The sequence below is a fragment of the Pteropus alecto genome, unplaced genomic scaffold (genome assembly GCF_000325575.1).
Source record: "Pteropus alecto unplaced genomic scaffold, ASM32557v1 scaffold3, whole genome shotgun sequence".
NCBI classification, from domain to species: Eukaryota; Metazoa; Chordata; class Mammalia; order Chiroptera; family Pteropodidae; genus Pteropus; species Pteropus alecto.
Genome location: NW_006442484.1, coordinates 32,187,119 through 32,211,691, shown reverse-complemented (window position 1 = coordinate 32,211,691; position 24,573 = coordinate 32,187,119). Strand labels below are relative to the sequence as shown.

Genomic DNA, 24,573 nt, shown 5'->3' with positions numbered 1-24,573 from the left:
GGTAACAGGATATCAATGCAGTTCCAAATTATCACCCCCGTAAATTACTTGCTACTTTCAAAGAGAAAACTTTAACTTTCCAATGGAGCGAGATAGCAGTTACCACTTGAACCAAGTGATCCAACTTGAAATTGCTAATCTAATTGAGCCATTAGACTTTAGTTCCACTTTATAGGAAATATACAGCATAGACGAGCAAGTGAAACCCCATGATGAAACACTCAGACAATTCTAGAACATGAAATATTCTGCGAGATAACAGCCTTGACTCTTCAGAAAATCTACTGTATTGAGGAAAAACAGGGAGAATATGCTCGATGTAAAACGTAAAGATATAACAATGAAATAACTAATGTATAAAGTTAATTTGATGTTGGATAAGCAAAAAATCTAGAAGAGATATTTTTAGGAAAATTTAAATATAGAATGGATGTTAAGTGATATTATGAAACTATTTTTCCTTTTTAAATCTTTTTTGTCAGTTTGATAATGGTGTTGTGATCATTAGGAGAATATTTTTATTCTTATGAAATGATACTGAGGTACAAAAGTTAAGTGGCATGATGTTTGCAATTCATTTACAAATATTCAGGGAAAAAAGCAAATGGGGTGTGTGGGTGTGTATATACTGTATATATATTTAGAGAGCATGCACAAATGTGGCAAAATATTAAAAACTGTTGAATCTTGGTAAAAGGTATGTAGATATTTATTATACTTCCCACTTTCTGTATTATTAAAAGTTTTCTAAATAAAAAGTTGGGAAAAGCAAAAATGCATGTAAATTAACTTTAAAAACACACTAGTCCTTTGATGGACTATTTTAGGAATATTTTATTTGTGTCATGTCTTGATAAATTCAACTGTAATAGAGAATAGCAGCCAGGAGTAAGAAAGTAGAACTTGCTGTCAAGTCCTGGCTATATAACCCAATAGCTGGTGACCTTTGGCAACTTGCTTTTGACCCTTGAGAATTGGTTTCCTCATTTCCATAATGGGAATAGTGTCCTGCCTACTCAAAAGACATCTTGAGATAATACATATTATGAACAATTATAAGGCATGCATTCAACCCAAAATAATACATAGCTGGACTTCTTTTTCTTCTCCTGCAGAGTGAAAGTAACTTCATGAAGGAGAGACTTTCATCTTAGATATTCGTGAACAGCTTACCTTTTAGACCACAAAGTCTACACATGGCTGCGAACACTGTAGATTCCATTTCAATGTTCCTGACGCCGGCTTTGTATGCTCTCTTCAAGTAATCTACCTTTTTTTCTCTGGAAAAGGAGCACAGTGCTCCATCTAGTCGACCCTGGCCTGAAAGAGAATAGAGAATAGTGACCACAGTGGCAGTGGCATCCCTAAGAAGCTTGCTGTCAGCTGGAGTGCTCTGCAGCTGACTCTATCTCTTGGGTCTGCACCCCAGGTAGGACAAACCCCACCATCTGAATCTTTCTATCATGGGATGAGGAGCAAGGCTGTGCCCCACTCAGGAGTCTCATATGTAAAGGAGTCTCTATGGTGCTGAGCACCCCAGCTCTGGAGCAAGTAACCATTGAGTGGCCGCAGCAACCAGCACTGTACCCAAAGGGTTACTGAGAGATCTGTCCTTTGAGGAAAATCTTAGGTTGTTCCCGAGACTGGGGGATCACCCAGGGCCAGGTGCTGGTGCTAGGGGAGAAGAGGCTTCAAGACTGTGGTGTTCTTAGCTACTTGAGAATCAGGACACTGGTTTGGACATTGCAGCTCTCCATCTGCCTATGATGACAGTGGCAGCCACATACAGACAATAGATTTGTCTACCTTCTTCCTTGACACACAGCTCTCAGGCTGTATGTCACCATTTGTGATCACTTTTTCCCTTCTAGGCTGCTCTCAGTATTCGTTCATCACGTAATTTCACCTATATCAACTTATGGAGCTAGAAGAGGGTGGGAAAAGCTCGATGCTATTACTCATCTCCACCTTGCATGTACTAGCAACCGATTTCCCCACACCCAACTCCCAAGGATGGCCTGGGTTGAAGCAAAGCAGGATAATATCACCCTGTGACCTTCTATTATTGGCACAGTTTACTTTTTGGCTACCTTTCCTCTTTTTTTTTCCTCCCTTTCCTCTATCTTTCATGCTACTTTCACCCTGGCTGTCTGCTTCTCCTTTGGCCTTCCTCCTTAAGGCCGCCTGCCAACACCTCTAATATAGTGTTATTTAAGCCGATTCAAACTCAGATGTCCTAGAAGCCAAGCAGGTAATGTCAACGAGGTCTGTGTGGTCTGAAGGGAGCAGTCTCACCTCACCTTCACTGAATGTGGGCTGAGGCTTACCAGGCCTGCCATGCATTATTTTACATTTTTTAATGTTATGTTATTTCCAGAAGACAAAACTATGGATTTTCATATGAAATCTCCAGAAATTATAAATGTTGGCAAAAAGAAAATTCACGTTTAAAAAATTCTGTGCAGGCTAAAGAAAACACTGACTCCAAAAGGCTGCCATTTGCAAGCTCTGGCTTAAACCCATCCGTGACCCTCTCAGTGAGGGGGCCAGTGGCCTATCAGAGTCTCAACCCTAATCAGACTCAACATGCCTCTTGTTTTATAATATGTACGTGGTGGTGCCACCTTTACTGAAGTAACATTTTTAGATAATATATCTTATCTCCACACATAATTTTTAAAATTTTAACTTGATTTGGGGACACTGCTCATCACTGAAAGAACAAGAATCACTCTGAGATCACCCTATCCCTTTGGAATTTCCTCCCCTAAATATTTCTCCCCATTTCCTGGTCTCCGCTTTTTCTTGACTGCCAGATCCTTTTTGAGGTACAGATGATTATACCTCAAAATGGCAGAAACAGAATCAACATATTCCCCTTCTCCCAGAGTCACCAATTTAAATTAAAAGCATAAACAGAGATAAGATTTCGCTAACATCACTAATTGCATTTTAGTATTCAATTTGTTCTTGGAGGATTAAACCCACTCTCAATATATATTCATTATGTGTGTTTCTCTGTGGCTTATTATGTCCTTACATTCCTATGCTTCAGAAAGTTAAAAAGGCTGTTTCAGTTCCATTTTTAATCCCCAACTATTAATTTTCTAAAGAGGAGTTTTTAATATAAATTATGGATTTGAATAACAAAGAGTTGCTAACAATTTTCAGTTGCATTCACAGTTTATGAATTTTTCTTACCTTCATAAAAATCATAGGTACACATCGTATGTCCAATGAGCGTTGGGAAGTTGGGTATTCCTTTGCTACAGTTAAATAATTCCTCAGCCAGTTCCTTGTCAAGTTCAGTACTTCGGGTGACAATGTTATCCAAGATTACCTGTTCAAACCGAGGCTTGAAGAAAGAATCTACAGCTGTATCTGTTATTACAACAGACCCCGGTGTGATCCCTGTAGTATGAGAATAAATAAATGGTTACCAAAGAATGTCACTTACAGTTTACTTTTGACACATAGTATGTAATTAGTTCTGCCAACACTAATTAATGCTAGTGGCTAATGATTCTCCTTATTTTCATCTTTTAAATTATTTTCTTTTTCAAATGCAATTAAATAACAACATTCAGTATAAGCATTTACATTTGCTGTCTTTCCACATTCATGTTTACAATGTGATGGGGTTTAGATTTCAAGACAAACATGACTCTTGGACATGCAAATTAGTATTGGCCTTCGGGCTCAAATTTGAATAAATTAGGTCAGGAACAAACTAAATGAGCCTGCCAGCAAGTAGCTTTCATAAAGTGATGTGACTACTTGATATTTAATCTTCTCTGCAGCTCCTTGATTACTGTAATTTCTTTGCATCTCTATCTTCTCTTCCTTCTGATTCTCCTCACGTCCATTCTCTTCTCTCCTCTCTGGCCCCATGTAAATTAGGCCTCTTGGCTGACCTTCCAGTGCTGCAAAGTCTGGCTTGCTCATGGGACTCACTAACTCAAGTCACAGGGACTTGAGAAACCATTTTCTGCCAACTGTTATTCTCCCTGCCTGGAATGCTCTCTTGTCCTCCCCGACACCTTTTCGTCAGACTGACACGGACTCATTCTTCAGGCATCGGCTTAAGTCACTTCCTCCAAATGGTATGAATCCATGGAGGGGAAAAAAATTAAAAGGAGACAGATAAGTTACATTAAATTTCTCGAGGCCCAGCTTTTGACCTAGTTTTGAACCATTCCGATTTCTGTTTAGAGCCAAAATAAGGGGACATATAATGATAGTGCCCTAGACTCTTTCTGTTCTAACTTTAATCACATTTTTTGTAATTATTCATTTGTTTCTCTATTGCTCTGATGAAACATAAGCTCCATTAAGGCAAGAGCATTGTCTGTTCACTGTTGTCTCCCCAGGTCTAGCAATATGCCTATTACATTATAGGTACTCAATAAAAATTTGTTGAATGGAAGAGTGCTTCCATAGAGTTATAATGCTGCAGAGATCAGCAAACTACAATTCATGGGTCAATTCCAGCCTGTCTTTGTAAGTAAAGTTTTATTTACTTATAACCACATTCATTCATTTACATATTGTCTATGGTTGCTTCCATACTGTCATAACAGAGTTGAGAAGTTGCAACAGAAACCATAAGACCTGCAAAGCCTAAAACAGTTACTATCTGGCCCTTTACAGAGAAAGCTTATCAAACCCTGCCATTGAGGACAGCCATATCTTCTGGGTTTTTATAAATTCCAATATTGGTCAATGTAACGTTAACCAATCCAGCCAGGGACCCACGGTGAATTCTGATGATAGAGCGTTGGTGGGTTAATACTTTTTAAACAAATCAAATAAGTGGATCCTTGAATTATTCACAATATTCTAAGAATAGGAAAATGATTGAGAAAGAAATTAAAAATGCGGGCATCAAAAATGATGCTATTCACATGCCATCCTAATATTTAGAACATTTATATCCTGATTAAAGTCTTTCAAAGGCCAAAATAAGGGCATCCAGGAGGATGCCTAATGTAACAATGATTGCTAACATTCTCCTCTTTCAGGATGGACATCCACGAATGTCCTTTTTTTCTATCTCATATGGAAAAATAAAGTCTTGGCTGAACTTTATTCATGCACCACAGCTGTGGAGAGGGGCTAATCTTTTTGAACATGTCTGTTTCTACTGAAGCACGGCTCAGCTCTCTGTGGCTCTGTGATAGTGAACAAGTCACTTCTCTAGTTTTTTGTTTGAGGATTTTTGAGGTCACTTTTGCTCCAAAAATATGTAGTTCTAAGACCAAAATCTCAGCTTTTTTTTCTAATTCCCAGTCAGTCCTGTCATTCTGTCAACCAAGCTCTTTCAGTTACAATGCTCTGTCTGTATTCGCAGTTGATGACAGTAAAATCACTCCCTCACAAGATCTGCTCCTAAAGGAAAGGTTGAAAAAGAAGGAGGTTTCCTCAGAACCTTATCTCAGCTCAGTGTGGAAGCACAAACAAGGCCCCTGACCAGCTGCCTGACCAGCCAAGGAAGAAGGGAGGAGGGGAAGCTGTGGGGAAACTTTAGGAAGCATCTCTTGGCCCTTCCCTAAAGACTGATCTCCTCTGGTGTGTTGTAAGGAAAAAATCCAGCCAAGAAAGGGGATGTAATTGCAGACTTGAGCTAAAAGCAACATTTTCCTAAGAACTATGAAGTCTGCTGACATAGCTAACAAACAAGGGAAATATTAGTGGTGATTTTTTTACGTGAAAACACTTATTTCTGTCACTTAAAAATTCCTACACCTCAAAATTTCGATAACCCTCAAAACTTACTCTTATCCTCAAAACATATTTCCTAGTAATTCTACTTGTCCCCTTAAGAACACCTAAGTTCATCTAGGCAATAGGCAGTGGGATCTCTCCCTCCAGGTTTCCATGGAGAAAAAAGAGGAAGATAGAAAAGAAATATTTCTCTAAATTACTTTTAATGTCCTTAAGCTAAGCCTCCTGACACTTCTTAGCCCATCTGGTTTTCTACTAGGCTCTGAGTATGTTTCTATATTTTGGCAGCTACTCTGTATGGAACAGTCACTTGGACTTTATAGTAGAAATCAAACCATCTCACCTATTCCCCCTGATGTGCCAATTCTGATAATGGTAACGTCACAGCACTGGGCGTGGTGCAGTAATTTGATGAGTTCATGAAGCATGATAGAAATGGAAGGAATGCCCATACCATGCTGTTGAGAAAAAAAGAGAAGGTCATTCATTATACATCTCGCAAACCGATACAGGCACAGGACATATTTTCTTTCTTCATTACAAGTTACCAGCCCTTAGATAAATTTACATAATGATCACGACTTGCCCAAAGCCGAGGAAGACGTAAAGCAGCTCTAACTGACGCCTACATGACATGCTGATCGACATGTTCATCTCTGAGGATCAGAGAGAGGCATCTCCCTGACAGTTACACTGAGTTCAGCCTTCATGGTCAAGAGCAGAAGGTGGCAGTGGCATGGTGTACCCGTGTGTCAGGGCAGTGCCATTTTTCATTTCTCCACTGGACTCTTTATAGTGAGCCTTTGAAATAGAGCTTTTTCAAGACTGACTCGATTTTGAGGAAATATAAATTTGGTTTCCATGTCATCAGTTCCTTTCCACCTTACTAAATGAAATAGTAAATCCATGTCATTACTCTCATGTCGCCTCATTCATTCATTGTGAGCTCTGAAAGGTACAAGGGTAGAGATGTAGGTTACAGCCATGCCTAACAGTTCAGAGCATATACTGAACGTGCAGGCAAGGTTAAGTTGCTGTAGATCATGACCATAACCTCGATTTTCCTCAGCATTTGGAACAGTAGAATCAATGTCACCAGAAAAGGGGTCAGCATGGATTAGAGGATTTGGCAACTCCTAGTTGTTATAATATGTTCTAATAATTCTCTAGAAATATCCTCCATGCTGGAATTTGTAGTAGCTGGAGCTAAGTTTAGAATCGGTGGTTATTTAATTCCTAACATAAATTAGAAAGTCAAATGTGTTCTTCAACTTTGCTCTCTGGCATAAAGACTTTGTGTGCAGAAAAAATTAGATGATGCCTGTCACTAATTCTCTCATCAGCAAATCTGGAAAACCATTGTCGTTGTGACCACGATGTTCTCACCTGAGTTCCCTCCTTCTCACCATCACAAATATTAAACAATGAAAACTTTGGACCTCTGGGTTCCCCATTTTGCCTCCCATTGAACACATCTTGACTTTCAAATGTATTGCAAGTCTCTCGGAGACATGAATCAAACCCGTATTAATGTATACGTCTGAGATTAACAAGTTTGGGCTTTGGCATTGACTCTGCCACTAACGAGTAAACTAAATCTCAATTTCCTCAACTGTAAATTAAGAGAACAAATCATTATTTGATCTATTAGATTCTCTCTATACCAGATATTTGATATATTTATAATATTCACTTACTATGTGACATGATAATAACATGACAATCGGGTTTGTGTGTTTCTGCTAAAGGACAAGTTTGGGCTTTGGCATTGACTCTGCCACTAACGAGTAAACTAAATCTCAATTTCCTCAACTGTAAATTAAGAGAACAAATCATTATTTGATCTATTAGATTCTCTCTATACCAGATATTTGATATATTTATAATATTCACTTACTATGTGACATGGTAATAACATGACAACCAGGTTTGTGTGTTTCTGCTAAAGGCCCTATCTCCTATCTCTCTCTCTGTCTGTCTCTTTGTCTCTCTCTCTCTCTGTCTCTTTGTCTCTCTCTCTCTCTCTCTGTGTCACACACACACACACACACACACACCCTCAGTTGCTGGAGAGGAAGAATTTTCAAAGAAGGGGCCCAAATTGGAAATCCACTGTCTGCTTAGTGAGGCCCGTTTCTAATTAGCTGACCTCTTGGCCTAATACATATTTCAGCTCTTTTTTCCCTGACAAGACAACAGGATCTGTCTACTGCTGCTTTGATATCTTACTCTTATGTTTAACTGCTCGTTTATGATAGTTTCACATTTTTATAAACCTTACATTTTTGTCCTTACCCATTTATTGTGCAAAAAATTGACAAACAGTTGTAGTCTAAAAGTCAGCAAAAATTAGTAAGACAAAATTTGTCAAGATCAAAGGTTATTCAGTTTCCTTCTAATGTAGATACTCTATGATTATCGAATGAGGAAAATTAATAAATGGGCTCACGCCCATAGCAAGTTTCAGGCATCTTTAACCCAGAAGGAAGATCAACTGAGCTGTGCCCCTTACAAGGGCTGCAGCATCCAGATATGTGATGGTGTAGAGCTATTATTTCAGAATACAATTCCGAGGAAGAGATAAACTTAGAAAGACAAGCTTGGTGCACACGCACATACACCCTGAGTTCAAGAAGGAAGTGGTTTATATATTCCCTAAAACTGTAAATTATTCCATTTTCATTTCGTCTTAGGACACTGTGTGTGTCCAGACCTGTTAACATATTCTAAATACATGAGTAATTCACAAGAGCTCTGTGGAAATGCATTAACAGCTTTTCAGCTAGCTTATTATAGTGTTAAATGGCACTCTTTGGTAATCCTGAAAATTGACCCCTGTGTGCTTAAAGCTCAACATTCCCAAAGCTGGAAAAGGGATAAAGGAGAGAAAATTACTGGTGGTTTAATCAGTTACAAACTAAAGAGAGGAAGTGCGCTTTGAGTTTTTTTTCCCCTAACTTGAATTGCTAAGTGATAATTAATAAACTAAACTACAGTAACACTGAATGCTATGTTCTGCCCCTAGGACTTTTTCCAATAATGAATGTTACACCTGGAAATTTAATTTAATTGTGTGAGAGGGCAAAGCTGGAGCAGAAACAGAACTCCTTGATTCAGAAGTTCCCTCTTTTTCTGCGAGCTTGTGATGACTGACTACCTGAAGTGCAGTCACTGAGTACTTACGCTGATGGAGAGCACGGGACCAATTTTGTACATACAGTATCTGTCTGTCCCAGCACAGATGTCCTTTATGTGCTCTCCACTTTCCTCCAATCCAAGCTCCTTACGCATAAACAATGCAAACGCTTTCATTCTGTTGGGGCTCCCCCCAACGCAGACAAACTGTTAAAATAAAAAAAAAAAAACAACAGTTTCTTGCATTAATAACTAGGATAAAAACCAAGGATCGGTTTTCAACTTTAGTGTTTTTATTTCATTTTTCTGTAATTTATTTAAGAGTATGTGTAGATATTATGGGTTATGTTTATGAGTTAACTGATTTGCACCGTTAACCTATAAATAAGGCAACCAGACACAAAGTTTGTTAACCTATAAATAAGGCAACCAGACACAAAGTTTGATGTACATAATTAGTAAAGAAAAAGATCATTACGAAAATCAAAGTAAGTGTTGCTCTTATTCAGGTCAGTGTTTCCTGGTGTTTTATTTCACATCGAACATCAACCAGCCTCTTAAGTTGATATCTGCAGCTTATAGTTCGGCATTAACAGTCTAAATGTTTAGTATGTCAATACCTAGGACATGGAATATAAATAACATGAGAACAAAAGAACTATGAGATTTAGATATATTTTCTCATTCCACGTCCCCAATCCTAAGTTTTTATTGTAAAATGTGCTATGTTAAAATAAAGCTTTAAAAAAAAAAAAAATCACATCAAGACATTCCCAACTTCTCCTTTAGAAGAAATTCTCATGGAACAAGCTTTATTGTAGACTGAAATTTTCACTACGGTATTTCATCAACTCCAATAATATGTTTTTGATTTTGTTTTGTTCACATTTTAACATCTCTGAAATTATAATAGGTGTTGCAGTCAAGAGTGTCAAACTTAATAAAATATGTGTTTCCAGATATTTTCGTGCAAATGAAACTTGTTTAAATCCAGTAAGAAAAAGACAGTTGGTGGTGGCTGACTGATGTGGGAATCATTAGGCAGTGGATCAGAAGGATTGCTGGCAAGGTCCCCTACAGGAATAAAGAATATCTGTCTAAGAAAATGCCTAACTGAGATTGTAGAGTAGGCACCTCCATTCACAAATGACTTACTGTGACTCGGGCTGTCGGATTACATGATGCATTCTGTTTCCATGTAGCAATAATTCCTATGTCACACTCATTTTCTCTCATGAGATGTAATTATCCTTTTATCTAGCCCCTCTGCTTTTCTTCAGCCCTCATTATTGTCTTTTCTGTGGCTTCTGATGAGTTTCCCTGATGGGGCTTAAAGTTGATAATAACCTGGAATGGAAGTTAGCCATAAAGGCGGGGTAGCAAAGAGAGTAAGACCATGGCCTAAGGAAAGTTTTTAAATTGTTATTGATTATTCATGAAATTTTTCCCTATGTTGGTATGAACAAGTAAGACATAGCTCAAGATCTAAGTACAAAGAGATTTTTTTGTTTGTTTTGTTTTATATTTTCAAAAGACAGTAGTTTGAAAATAACTTCATCATTCGGTACATACAGTGAATGTAAATTACAACTTTTCAGATTGACCATAAAATCGAAACAGATGTTAGAATAGCTTGCAGTTTGAATTCTTCTTTGAACTCTAGATATTGCTGTAATCAAGAGGAATTTCCAAATGTTTTTGGTGACTTAAAGATGATAGGTATAGACAGAAACATTTTTATTCTTGAAGCCCTACTCCTAAATCAGACTTACTAAATATCACCTCTAGACACAATTTCAAGTCTGGCTGCTTTAATGAGAAGTAACATATGGCTGAAGACCACCAACCAACACTGACCTTAAGTGACACTTACTGTGATTTATGTCCCAAACAAATTTATAATTTGTCCAATTTATATCAAAGAAGATAAAAGTGTATTGGGAAGGAGTCTAAAACATTACAAAAACATATTAAGGACTTTGCCATAGATAGCCAGAATTGAGTTACTTACAAATATGCCTACTGTCTTAAAAGGCTTAACTCTGCTGTGCTTTATTAACCTGGTCCTATTGCAGTTCACGTGTTTTGTATGTTAACGAAGGAGTACAAACACTTAAAAAATGTATATTACAGAGTGTTATAAGGTAAAGTTTTTTCATGTTACTTGAACTTTCTAGTTAGAGATTGGAGGGTATCAGTTGGCAATTTTATAAAAGATGTATTTGCCTGTCAAGTTTGAGTAGATAACTTCTAAAGCTCTTCCACTATATTTTTTAATTGCTTGATTCATTCCAGCTAGTATGACAAAGTCTGATTAGCTGTTTATCAAAGCCGTTTCCCCTTTTTTGGGAGCACACAACTAAACTCAAGTTTCTAGCCTCCTGTCCAAGTAGATGAGGCCACATGCCTGTGTTCCAGTTACCAGAATGTGAGCAGAAATGATGGGTGCCCCTTCTGCTCCTAGCCCATAGAAATTTCCCATTGGTGATCCTACAGATTGTCTTCTCCTGTCTGCTGGATAGATGTTGACACTCAGAAAAACTTTGCAAGCCACTCCTTGAAGGTGATAGAGCACCAAGGTGGGTTCCTGAATCACACTGGAAGAAAGTACGCATAAACTGGTAACACCCACTTTGTACTCAATGTAAGTAAGAAATAAACTTACTTGTGTTAAGCCACTGATATTTTGCAGTACCAGCTAGCAAAACCTTTTAAAATATAGTAAGTAGAAAAAAAGAAGGAAATAAGATTGATTGTCAGCATCTTTAAGGTCTAAATTTTACACATCCAGAGTTCTCCTTTCCTTTGAAAATAGTGCTGTTAGTAACGATGATTATCTCTATGAAGACGAGGTTGAGTTTTCAGGTACTGATGGATTATGTCCTCTCCTCTTAACTAGGATCGCTGCCCTAGGATTTAAAGGAGTCAAGAAACTGAACCTAGCATGTTTTCATTTAAAGCTAAGAATGTGGCTGAAAGAAGGCAAGTTTCTGAGAACAGCATCTGTAAATATAAATCAAACTTTACCTGCTGTCTCTAGAGAATTCTGGTATGGGTTAAACAGCCAGTCTGATTATTTGGAACTATATTATCTACTTCCCAGTCTACACACACACACACACACACACACACACACACACACACACGTACACACACATGTACTTTTGCTTGCTAGTCATCAAAATGGCCCAGTCAATAGAGTTGCTCTCTGGTGGGACAAAATGGATTCTAAATCAGAGCATGTCTTTTTATTCAAAAGAGAATCTACTGAAGGGGTCCACACCAGGTGGATGGTGAGTTTATAAGGTTGGATAGAGGTTATGACAGAATGTGAAAATAAGTGCTGATGAAAATCTAGTCAGGTAGAGAATTTATGGCCTGATTCCTGGGATTGTAACAACAATGAGACAACCGTGTGTGTGTGTGTGTGTGTGTGTGTGTGTGTGTGTGTGTGAGAGAGAGAGAGAGAGAGAGAGAGAGAGAAAGAGAGAGGTGTGAGAGTCCCATTATTTTCATGTCTGAAACAAAGCTTTCCATTCCAATGATTTCCCAAAAACTAACAGAGTACAAAATGTAGTGCTTATTGTCTTTCAACTAAAGAAAGAACTATTATGCTTTTCATCAGAGAAGCCTAAGGTTTAAGTCCAATTCTTTCACTCACTAGCTATGTTATGACTATTACAGATATAGATATATAGATAAACAAAGAGAGAGAGATATATATGTACAGATACATAGATATAGGGCTATGACATATTTATAACAATACATTTATAACGTATGTTACAAATATGTATAGATACATATGTTACAACTACATGTATGTTTGAGCTTCAGTTTTCTCATCTGTACAATGGAGACAATAACAACGACTTTAGCTGCTATGGGTTTAGAATGATATACATAGACATATGCCTAACACAGAGTCAGATACATGGAAAGCTCTCCATAAATGGTAGAGAAAAGACAGGTACCTAGACATGTAGATAATAGAAACGTTCCGTCTCAAAAACATATCCTGAGTCTTTCTAGTTTAATTAGATGTGCACCTTAGTTTATTAATTATGATGCGTCTTTTAATTAATCTCCAAATAAAGGTCCTGGGAAAATCATCGTGAGACATGAACCTCAAATCTAATATTATTTTAAATCAAGTAAAGTCTGGTTGGTGATTATCATAATAGCCTTGATCAATGACTCTGGGAACATAAACATCAGAAACAGTAGTAGGGAGAGAGGTTACATTGAAGGTAAATATGGAGAAAGGCTACTAAAATAGGGGTCCCCAGCTCCTAGGCCACAGACAGGTACTGGTCAGTGGCCTATTAGGAACGAGGCTGCACAACAGGAGGTGAGCAGCAGGCAAGCATGCTGAGCTTCATCTGGTTTTGCAGCCGCTCCCCAGCGCTGGCATCACCACCTCAGCTCCATCTCAGTTCATCAGGCATTAGATTCTCATAGGAGCACCGGTCCCTGGTGCCAAAAAGGTTAGGGACTACTGCATTAAAAGACAAGGAGCAGCAGACTGGAGTGGGGTAATGGGTATGTCAAATCAGGACACAACCTTAGGCATTGTGGCCTGGGAGAGATGGGAGGGGGAGGAAGCAATTTAGCTCCTTCCTTTCTCCTTCTCCTTCTCCTCCTTCTCGCCTTCTTTCCTTCTTCATCCCCTTTCTTCAGTTCCCCCTCTCAATGAATGAACTGTTCTCAGTTATTATGACTCCAAGTGCAGTGGGTAAGAACCCTAGAAATTGGACTTGAAATATGAAATGTGATCCAATTTCTATCTCTGCCACTGTCTGTTGTAACTTGTTAACTTCCTTTGACTTCTTTGAACTTAATTTCTTTGTTTTATGTAGGAAATGAACGTCTGTTAAACCCACCTAAGAGGGCTAACATAAAGATTAGATGAGATACTGTATATGAGATTTGCTTTGTTTGTTTGTTTTTGTAATTGCTAAAAAAAGTGAATAAAAGTCAGATGAAAACTGTACAATTCTCTATTGATGAGAATCTGAATAAGTAAAGTCCTTTTGAAAAACAAAAATTATTTTAAAAGTTTATTCCCTTTGACCACTGCAATGAATCATCCTAAGTAAATAGACTTAAATGTGAAAAATATTTAGGTGTGAAAATAATCCATTTTAGTGGTTTTTATAATAGAAAATACTTTAATATAAAAGTAGACTATATAATGTATGGCACAGCCACTTGACATCCATAAATAATGTATCAAAGAAAATGTCATAATATGGGGAAATGTTAGTGACATAAAGTTAAGTACAAAATGCAGGATGCAAAGTTATGTAATTCCAACTATTTTAAAATTTATTAAAGGAGATTAAAAGAAAAGAAAATAGGCTGATGTCTATGTTTAGATAAGGGTTTTTTAGATGTATTTTTAAAAATCATTGTTCTCTAATATTTTTCCAGTTTAAATAATGAATATGAACTGCTTTTATAATTAATATATATAAGATAAAATAAATACTAGAGAAGTAAATTTTTCTAGTATTATTCCATAAACACTTTTCTCATAATATTTCTTATGAAATAAAAATCTTAATAATATGAAATATTGAATACTGGTTATTTTCAAAAAGTAGAATAAGGCAGCATTGTTAATTTTGTTGAGTTAATGTTATGATTTAATAAAATGTGAATTAGTGAGGTTCGAATATAAATGTAGATGTTAAACAGTGAAGTGAATCACAATGAATTGTCAACACTCAACTCTATTGTGAATAAAATTGTATTTACCTCTAGGGACCAGAGCAGCCAAATAATCATGTTTGTATTAGATTTAGTTTGGGAGCCTTTATGTCTTGTTGTTCATGATGAACAGATTCTAAATTGTTTCAGAGAATGAACATGCCTTCAGATCCTATTGGGACCTCTGACATTTTGCTAGCTGAATGGGTAAAGTTTATATTGGGGGAAAATACGAAGCAATATCAGCAAAGGAGACGCAATTGTTTTTCCTAAAGTTAGAAATATTTTTACCTTTACATCCCCAAACATTGCTGGTAGATTGTGTGTTTTTGTTCCTAAATCCAAGTGATAGAGAATGTCTTCATCCATAGAATCCAGGTAAGGATTTTTAACATGAACAAACCTTTTTCTGGAAAAAATAATATGAAAAAAGTATAAAAGAATTTAGAGAGAAGGCACGTACAAGAAAAAGATATCAGTCTACATCTATGATAATCACTAGCCCAAATTGGATACAAACCTTCATTTAGGATTAAATGCTTTGTCAAGAAGCAATACAGTATAATAATAATAATAACAACAACAACAACTAATATTTTTTGTGCACATAGGCATAGCCTTATGCATGAAAGTGCACAATGCCATAAAATTGCATATAATAAATACAATACCTCATTTAATCCCATAACACTCCCATAGCAATGAAAGCAATACTAAACAATCCAATTTACAAATGAAGAAGCCAAGGTATACAGAAACTGAGAAACTTGTACAAGATTTTACAACCAGTAGATTACAGAATAGTCATTTCTATCCAGTTCTGTGCCGCCCTCGTGGTCATTTTCTTTCTTTGCATGGGTGGCTGTGTAATATAAGCTACTGGGCTCTGTAGTCAGATTGCCTGGGTTCCACTACTAGTTCAACCATATATATACTAACTAATTCTGCAATCTTGGGTAAGTTGCTTTATCTTTATTCTTTAGTTTCCTAGTCTGTAAAATGAGTATAGTAAAAATAATAACTGCTTTGCAAGATCGCCCTGAGACCTAAATGAGCCTAGCCAGGCCACCATCGTTTCTCTCTCTTGGTAAAATAATGCAGGACATAGAATGCAAGACAGTGAGCTGACTGCTGCTATAAGAATGACCTAAATTCAATCTAATTCATATTTATGGAGCCCATCATTCACAGCCTTTGGTTATTTGTGTAAAGATTATATACTTTAATTATTAGTGATAACAAATTATCTACCCCATAACACATTGGGTCAAGTCATCTTTGCCAAGAACCATGTGGGACTTCTTTCCTATAACTTCCTTCCATCTCCCACTAAATAACTCTAAACATTTTAACAAAATCCTTTCGTTTTTCTATATCTCCAGTGATCTTCAACAATTATAATCACCAAGGAGCTTTTAGAAAAACACTGGTGCTTTGACCCAATGAATTTAGAATCCGAAAGCATTTTTTAAAGCTTCCCACATGATGTGATGTACGGCCAAAATTGAGAACCCCGTTAGGCCTTTGTTCCTGAAACATCCTTCCCCTTTCCCTCTATTTTTCACTTATTAGAATCCTACTCATTTTCCAAGGTCAAAATGAAATATCATCTCCTCCATGAAGGTTTTCCAAGCATCTTTTCTCCAGTCAGTATGAATTCCTGCCTCCCCTTTCCCTCACCCTACACTATGCACCTAAAGCATTTATTTCATTCTAAGGCTGATAGATAGCATTTCATATGTTAATTTTCTGTCTCCCCAGAAAAATTGTGAATTCTCTCATGCAAGCTGTCTCATATATCTTGTTTTAATCCCCAAGTCTTAACAAATTCTATTTGTTGAATTAAATTTAACTGTTCAGGAAGTGGAACACTATACTATTAACTTTCTCCTCAAAAATATTTAGGGTAACAGATTCTTAATTAGTTAGTAGATCATAGCTGGTTTCAAAAATAAAGTTTTCCATGATGTTAGTACACTTCACTACTTCAGAATAAGCCTCAGAGCATCACAGCAAAAGGATTCCTCCTTCCTTATGGAGAAAGGTGAGAGGATGTACCCATGCTCCCTTGTTAGAATAAGTGTGATCAATGAGCTAGCAGCATCACCAGGAAATGGAAACTCTCAGGCCCACTCTAGACCTACTAAATCACAATCTGCCTTTTAATCAACTCTTATGTGATTTCGTGCACATTAAAGTTTGAGAAACACTGCTATTTACTTTCTCTTCCAGCTTCCCTTACACTTTCTGTTTAATTCTGTCAAACTGCTTTTACTCAGGAGATTTTTTCTTTGATTCCCAACTGAATCTATAAATCCTTACTCCAGAAAAGAGTGTCATTCATCTACTCCAGTGATTCCAAACTTTAACTGCATATCGGAATCACCTGAGGGTGCTTTTAAAGGTACTGAAAACTGGGCCCCACCCCTAGAAATTCTGGTTTAGTTGGTCAAGGAGATATGGGCCTTGGTATTTTAAAAATTTGATGTACTCCACCTTTCCTATCTTTAAGAAGAAATTCTCAAACCATTAATCATAATACTCCTATTAATTAATTAGGAGATATTCTTTAATTTTCCTTGATGGTCTGTCCCAATAACTGATGATTCTTTGGTCAGAATATTTTGGGGCATATCTGTTGAAGATTCGTATCCCTTTGGGCTGGTTCATCAAGAAACATTTCTAAGATGGTCACACTATCAGTTACCAAAGAAAAGACTAGTTTGGAGTATTATGCCAAATTCATCCCAGTATGAATCTGGCAATTGTAATACTTTGATCTTTTCAAAATATAATTTTTACTAAATAGACTTGCATTGTTTCCTTCCTTAACCTCATTTTGCATTTTCTTTCCTTTTCTTAAAATGCAGGACAAAGATGAGGTTGGGAATAAAGTCTTTTAGCACACCATGACAAGTTACCCAGCAGAGTTAGTACTGAATACTGGTAACCAAAGAAAAGTATTGGCTGAAAAGAGGTCTTTCCATTTTAACATTACCTTCGTCTTCATAATTTTTCCTTTTCTCTCTCCTTGGCTTCCCTGAAGAAATGAACATGGTAGGAGGCTACCTCTCTTTGGAATGAGCAAATGAACATTTTCTGAAATGCTGACATGATGGAGGCACTAAGCAAGACATTTCATACAAGTCACGAATCAGAGGGAACATGCAAAAGTTCCTAAAGCCTCCTGAAGATTAATGCTCTATTATGTTCTGTGAACCTGGGGCAAGAATTGAAGCTAAATTTGCAGACAGCTTTGGAAGATTTATGTCTACCCCTGAGATGAATAACATACATGGTATTTTAGAAGTGAATTCTCTGTAAAGTCTATCACAAAGCATATGAAATCACTTCATAATATGCTGCAACACAGTTAAATCTCCCTTAGGCACTGGGAGGCCCCTTTAATTATTTCTCAGATATTTCAGTCCATGGTCCTGGAATTAAAGGCTGAACACCAAGCTGAACTTTGAATATGTTCACTCATGCAGGTTGGTTAAACTTTTGCATGTATTTTTTTTTTTGCTTCACTTATTTTTAAATTGAGATATAATTGGCATATTGCCCTTCTTTCTTAAATGAGCCAAATTTCCCCAAGAACCAAGGAATGAAAACGTTATCGAGAAGAAAATCTGCATTGTTTTTATTTTGTTTTGTATTATGAGCTGTTCCAACTATGTCATCTCTAAACCTAAGAAATTTATGTAACTGTATAGGTCTACTGAACATTTAATATAAAATCCAAAGAACATCCATGTGATCAAAACAAATAAAAAAAAAAACCAAAATTACTTACCCAACATATGTATTCCTGTCAGATGTCATGGATTTATTGGAAGCAGGTAAAATCGAAGCCATACTTTGTACTGTGTGGATAGTCACTCTTAAGTAAATGTCAGCAAAGAAATATATAGTGATTTGCTATTAAATTATAGATCAATCATAATAGTTCAGCTCCAAGTTAGAATGACACCTTCCCTTAAAACTATTGTTTTCTTCTGAAATTGCTAATGGAAATTTTCTCTTAGCATTCTAAACTCCCGTACCAATTCAAAAAATATCCTCCTCGATATGGCCTTTTATACTATAGTCCAGCTCTCAGAGCAACACTTCCTCAAGAAGATAGGCTCCCTTCGAAGGTGTGGCATCCTATCTCTCTGACCAGGTTGGTTAGCTTGTTAACTGTTGATCAGTATACCTTTCCCTTCTGGCCTTGATCCCAGTGTGGGTCTGGTGTAGCACACCAACTTATTTACTTTGGGATGACTGTATATGGGCCCAAGTCCTCTTCTGGTTTCCAAAATGATTCCAATAATGTGTCTGGTACACGTGAGAACTTTCAGTTCCCAAACATTTCATTTTTACCCCTCACAAACTTGTTTTCATACTTTGTGTTCACAAGTAAGAAAAACATACAAAGTCACGACCTCAGAATGCCTCTTCATTCGAACTTTACCCATTCAAATTCACACAGAAGGTCTACTAATTAAACAAAATCTGTTTTCTAGGGCTTCATTAAGCTAACCCCTAGGCTGCCTGTAAAACCCAGTGAAGCAGGTGTTAGAGGTTAATACAAGTAGAATAACAAAATAAACCCTAATATTTTCAGAAAATGGAGTTTCTCTTTTTTAAAAAAATCCATAAATTCACTACTTTTGCTGCTGCTTCTCACTTTATACTTTTGGGATGGAAAATCTAGAAGACTTTAAAGAACTTCATCCTGTTCTTTTTCTTTAGCTCCCATGGCAATCAACTGAAGTTGTATGATGGTGACAGTTTGAAGAACATTAATCTCATGGCTTGCAAGCAAACCAGAGCTACAAATGTTCGTAAATGCTCAAACAGCAGCATATACAAGACATTTCATAATGTGCATGAATTTCTCTGCAAAAATGTGCATCACAGTGAGGAATAAAATGCCCATATCTTAACTGAGGTCTCCGTGTTAGGAGATACTCCTCTTCCTGGTGATGGTCACTTTGGACGAATGCCTCAAATTCCATGCTGGCCTCCTTCAATTCATCTTGGCTAGGTAGCAAAGTTTACAGAATGAGAAAGAAGAATAGGGAACTAATGTAGCACTCCAACTCTTGCAACTGCTACCACCAATTAGACTTTTGTAACTTTGCTCAAAATTATCCAAAAATCTCCAAGGAAACTGATCTTGGAAAAGGTAATGACAACTTTGAGGCAAAATAAGCCTATACATGTGTGTTGTTCGTGTAATTTGGAAGAGCAATTCCTGTTTGTAGAGTGTAATAATGTATATTAAATGTATTTCTTGCATCCCACCTCAGAGTGATCTACCTGCTGCCCTTTCTCCACCACCACTGGTAATGTTGAGACTCAACATGCCTACCATCCACCAGAAGGGGCTTCATACTTTTGTTTGGTATTCCATGCTGTATCTCTCAATTTATTTTTAGGGTGTAATGAGGAGGACTGCAGAATACTAGTTTGGCATTTACCTCTGGCTCTGACAGGTGAAAGTGTTAGCTAATTAGATAAGTGTTAAATAATTAATTACTCCAGCGAATTAATTAGACGAATTGACATGTCTGTTTCCAGTGCAAATGCTGTCAGCCAATGATCTTGATCACAAATAGTGCCAGGTAACAGCAGCAAAGATTTATAGGCTCTATAGAACAACTCCCCAGGAAATTACGGCAGGAGGTCATCATTTGGGTGAAGTGAAGAATAGTTTTACAGATCCTATGAAAGTATAGTACTAATTAATGTCTTCTGAGTAGTCTAAAATTATTTTCCCTAGTTTTCAATCTTTTCAAGGCTCAATCCTATTCTTATAGTAGGTTGTGGCTCATCAATTTCTTTCTTATTGACTGTATTGCAAAAGATTAGTCACCTGAGTGGAAATGGAAAAATGTCTCGTTTTAGAAAGCATGAGATGCAGGAGTGCATCTGGCAAACACAGGCCCCAACACTGGGCATTTGGCAACACAGGGCCATGTGCCAGGCAGAGCCCTACAACTCAGCACAGCCTTGAGAACAGTAAGGCCTGCATTGACTTCTCTAAATCCATGCTCCACAGTGTCTGGCTTAAGACAAAACACATCACTTCCTCCACAGTGCCAGCATTTTCATATTCATGCCTCCATGACAATTTTCTATCTGGATAATTTTGCCTCTGAACCTCTACTGCGGAAGAAGAGTAATCAGAGTCCTGGTGTGCAACGGGGTGGCATTTGGGTCTCTCTCCAGTTTGCATGCTTTCTGTTGAATCCATGAGGTTTACTCATGTAGACATAGAACAATACCTACCCCCTAAAACAGTGCTCCTGTTGCTCTGGGGAGGGCCATAGCTAGGAATGTGGGGCTCCCAGATCCTTCCTCTAAGGAGCTGGTCATATACCTCATGCCAGGCCACTGTGTTAAATTCTGAGAACACAAAGAGAATGAGACAAATGGCATCTGCCCTAAAGGAATTTACACTCTACTGGGTAGGAGCGATGAATAGTAAGAAATATGGCAGGTGCTATGAAACTCAGAGAACAGGCCCCAAACCCAGACTGGGAGATACAGGGGACTTCTGGAAGGATGAGATGCCTGCATTGAATCTTGAGTAAAGATATAGTCCAGAAAAATATTGTGGAGGGTAAGGGAAGGTGAATATGAAAGCCCTGTGCTTCTGGCCCAGGGAACATGTGTAAAATGCACATAAGCGACAGGAAAAGTGTCACATTTAGGGAACTATTAGCAGCTCTGTGTGGTTTTACTTCCACATATTTGCACCAGAACATCTCAGACAGGGCCTTATTGGCTCTCAGCTTCTGAGATTTCTGCTATATTGAAAAATAAAGAAAGACTAACACAGAGTAACACTAGTTATAACATACATTTAGTCCAGAACAGTCTGTTTCATGGTAAATGAAGATTCTACGTGGGAGATGTCACACATCGTACCGTAAGTGTTTATTAAGCACCTCCTATATACTTCATGCTCAAAGTTGCATAACGATGTAAGAAAATGGTCCTTGTTTTTCTGGCAACCTCCAATGAAAAGGACTAAACTTACAACTGCCCTGTCTGCTTTGGTGGCCTTTCTTACTGGGACTCTGACTCCCACAATGTCACCAATGCTTAAGTTTCTTGTTCCCCAGTGGCTGACCGTAACTGACACCAGTGCCTCAGGGAGTCAACAGAGCCCTCTGAGGAGCCAGTGAAAGTCAGCAGTGCCTTGAGCGCTTTGGTCAACAGAAGCACTGAGATTTAAAAACTTGGCTTCTGAATATGCTTGTCTTCAATTTTTAGAATGTTTCTATTTTTAAAGATGTTTGAGAAGATGAAATGTAAGGCACAGAATATCAAACAAAAATTCAAGAAAATCTACTTTACTGGAAATAAAGCATGATATTTTGAATCAGTAGCAGTAAGAAATAAAATTAAGTACTTTTCTCTAACTTCAAAATAATAGCTTTCAACTTGGAATGGAAATCTGAAGGACAAGAAAAAATAATTGAAAGAATAAGAAGAAAAGTGTCGGTAACAATAGTGATGAGTTCAGCATTTCGCAGGCCAGGCTTTGGACTACCTCATTCAATCCTCACAACAGCTCTGTGAAATGGGTATTGTTATTTCTCCAATTTTTAGATGAGGAAATTAGAACCCAGAAAGGTTTGACAAGGTGCCTGATTCTACAATGAACCAAAACCAGAATTCAGATCTAGGTCTGCCCAGCTAAAAAGCCATGGGATAGTCCAGTCATAATGTTGATTTTAAAATTATCTCATTGCCAAATTTTAATTGATCTTTAAAATGTGCCCAAACACACTTTAATTTATAGTTTACCTCATCTCAAGCTTACCACTTTCCTATGATTTTATCCAAAAAGCTGGATCCAATGCAATACCCTGACTGTAGCAAGTGCTGCTGGTTCCCAAATGGTCCCTGAAAAGGGAATCAAAAGGCACTGAGCAGAGAGGATCCTAACTGCCTGTGGCTCACCTATTCTCACCCCTTCATGCCTTAGAGATTAAAGCCCACGTTTGTTTTTCAGCACCAGATGAAAGTGCCCCAACTGGAATGTGAAGTACACTGGAAATCAGTTGAAAAGAAGCTCTGTAAGTTGACAAACCTCATACTGAAATGAGAGGAGGGGCTATTTTCTTTAGGACTCAAAGAAGGTTCAGTCCTAACCTCTAACAAAAAACCGAGGTTATTACTGCTGCTGCCCAAGAGGACTCAGATGGGAAAATAATGCTAATACATTGTAGAGGTGGTGAATTCCAGGCCCAGAAAGTCATGAAATTTCAAAGCTGACTGATTCTAATTTGGGTTTAGCTGAGGAACAGGGAACAGCGTGTTTTATGATACTCTCTTAACGCTACTAAGTGCAACACATTGAGTTAAACATTAATTTTTTCTAAAGAAGTAGAAAGGCTTGAGTACAAAATCATGGTTACATTCACATTTCGGTTAATGCCTCACCCCAGGAAGGTCATGAGTTTTTGAAAACGTGATTCTTTGAACACTTCACCTTGGCTTTGAATTTCATTTTCCGCTGTGATGATTGTTGGTATTCCTCTGAGTATTTTATGTTAGGCGGTATTCTTTAAATTTTTAATTATGAAATATTTCGAACATATAGAAATGTGCAACTATAACAGATGCCCATGGAGTTAACACACAAATTTAACAACTGCTAACATTTTGCCATATTTAACACAGACCTTTTTTTAGTTTTAATTCCATTTGTCCTCATTGTACACTTGAAGATGATGACAGTCACCATCCACATAAAGCTATAGATGTAGGGAGGGAAATCAATCTTTTACTTCCTATCTCTTTAGTTCTGAAGCTACTGCTGACAGAGCCTGTTGCTTCTGAGGTTTTGCCAATTGGGCCTAAAGTTAATTTAAAATTTTTGTTCAATGGTACTGTTGCTTTCAGAACAGTTCTGATTACTGTAGTTATTTTTCTTTTGCTGAAGGTCATACTTTCTGACTAAATAAACTATTTCAGTGTATCTTGGCACTTCTGTTTAAATCTTTTCCTATTTCTCTTTAAAACAATTTTTTAAATCTTTCAATTACAGTTGACATACAATACTATATTAGTTTCAGGTATACAGTATAGTGGTTAAACATTTCTATGCCTCCAATAAGTCTAATGCCCACCTGATGCCATACATAGTATTACAATATTATTGACTATATTCCCTAGGCTGTAATTTACATCCCTGTGACTGTTTTGTTATATAACACAGACTTTCTCATTTAAAAAAAAAAAAAAGAATTCATTAAAACCTTCCTTGCCTTTAGATGACTTTTGCTTTCTCCTCAGAGGTAACCTGTACCCTGAAGTTGGTGGGTATCTTTCTGGAGCATATTTTAAAACTTTCATTTATAAGTATGTACTTAGTATGAACTTATAACTACATGAGCAGGTTCCAAGGTCCTAGCATGGGTTCCAGGTCCAACTTCCATCTCCCACAGGCCAGGACCATGAATGTGCATTCTGCAAAACCCTAGCCGCCTTGGCATAAGGGTCTATTCTAAGGTCGATCCTCACTGAGCCATGATGACATCAGCTACTGAGCTGACATTCTTCATTTCTGAAATTTAGTATTATCTCTCTCATTTCCTAAAGTTCACTTGTGTTAACTTTTACACAATAGTCCTTTTGTTTATTTTAGAAGGGGTGTCCATGGGACTCAGTATTGCTTGTTGCTTGCACAAGCTTTGTTTGATAAAGATAATACTGTAAAAACTAGAGGAGTTTTTGAATTGAGTCGGCCCTCAGGCAAAAGAGAAACATAGTTCTTTATGAAGAACATGGTATAGGGCATAAGTTTTCCTTTAAAATAGCCTTGATTTTTGTTAAGACTAAAAGTAGCCTCTCTCTGTTAAGCACTAAAAAATTGCTATAAGCAGTTTTTGGATTTATGATCATGTTTTTCCAACATTAGCATTTTACACAATTCTGCTATATTCTGTAATTTACTTGATGAGAGTGTGTCTATGCCTTTATTTTTCTGGTAATGCT

The 24,573-nt window shown here is 37.3% G+C and overlaps 1 protein-coding gene across 1 annotated transcript in view; it reads right to left on the bottom strand.

Annotated features, from left to right (window-relative positions):
* The window catches only part of UPP2 (uridine phosphorylase 2), a 28,412-nt gene extending 9,965 nt beyond the window's left edge, over positions 1 to 18,447 (bottom strand). Inside the window, exons 1-6 of the mRNA XM_006921097.1 lie at positions 18,368 to 18,447; positions 14,863 to 14,980; positions 8,908 to 9,066; positions 6,068 to 6,182; positions 3,202 to 3,411; positions 1,174 to 1,320 (exon numbers count right to left, since the gene is read on the bottom strand). Coding sequence (XP_006921159.1) covers positions 1,174 to 1,320; positions 3,202 to 3,411; positions 6,068 to 6,182; positions 8,908 to 9,066; positions 14,863 to 14,980; positions 18,368 to 18,429 — 811 coding nt within the window. The 5' untranslated portion in view covers positions 18,430 to 18,447. The remainder of the gene's footprint in view (positions 1 to 1,173; positions 1,321 to 3,201; positions 3,412 to 6,067; positions 6,183 to 8,907; positions 9,067 to 14,862; positions 14,981 to 18,367) is intronic.
* Between the last annotated feature and the right edge of the window lie 6,126 nt (positions 18,448 to 24,573).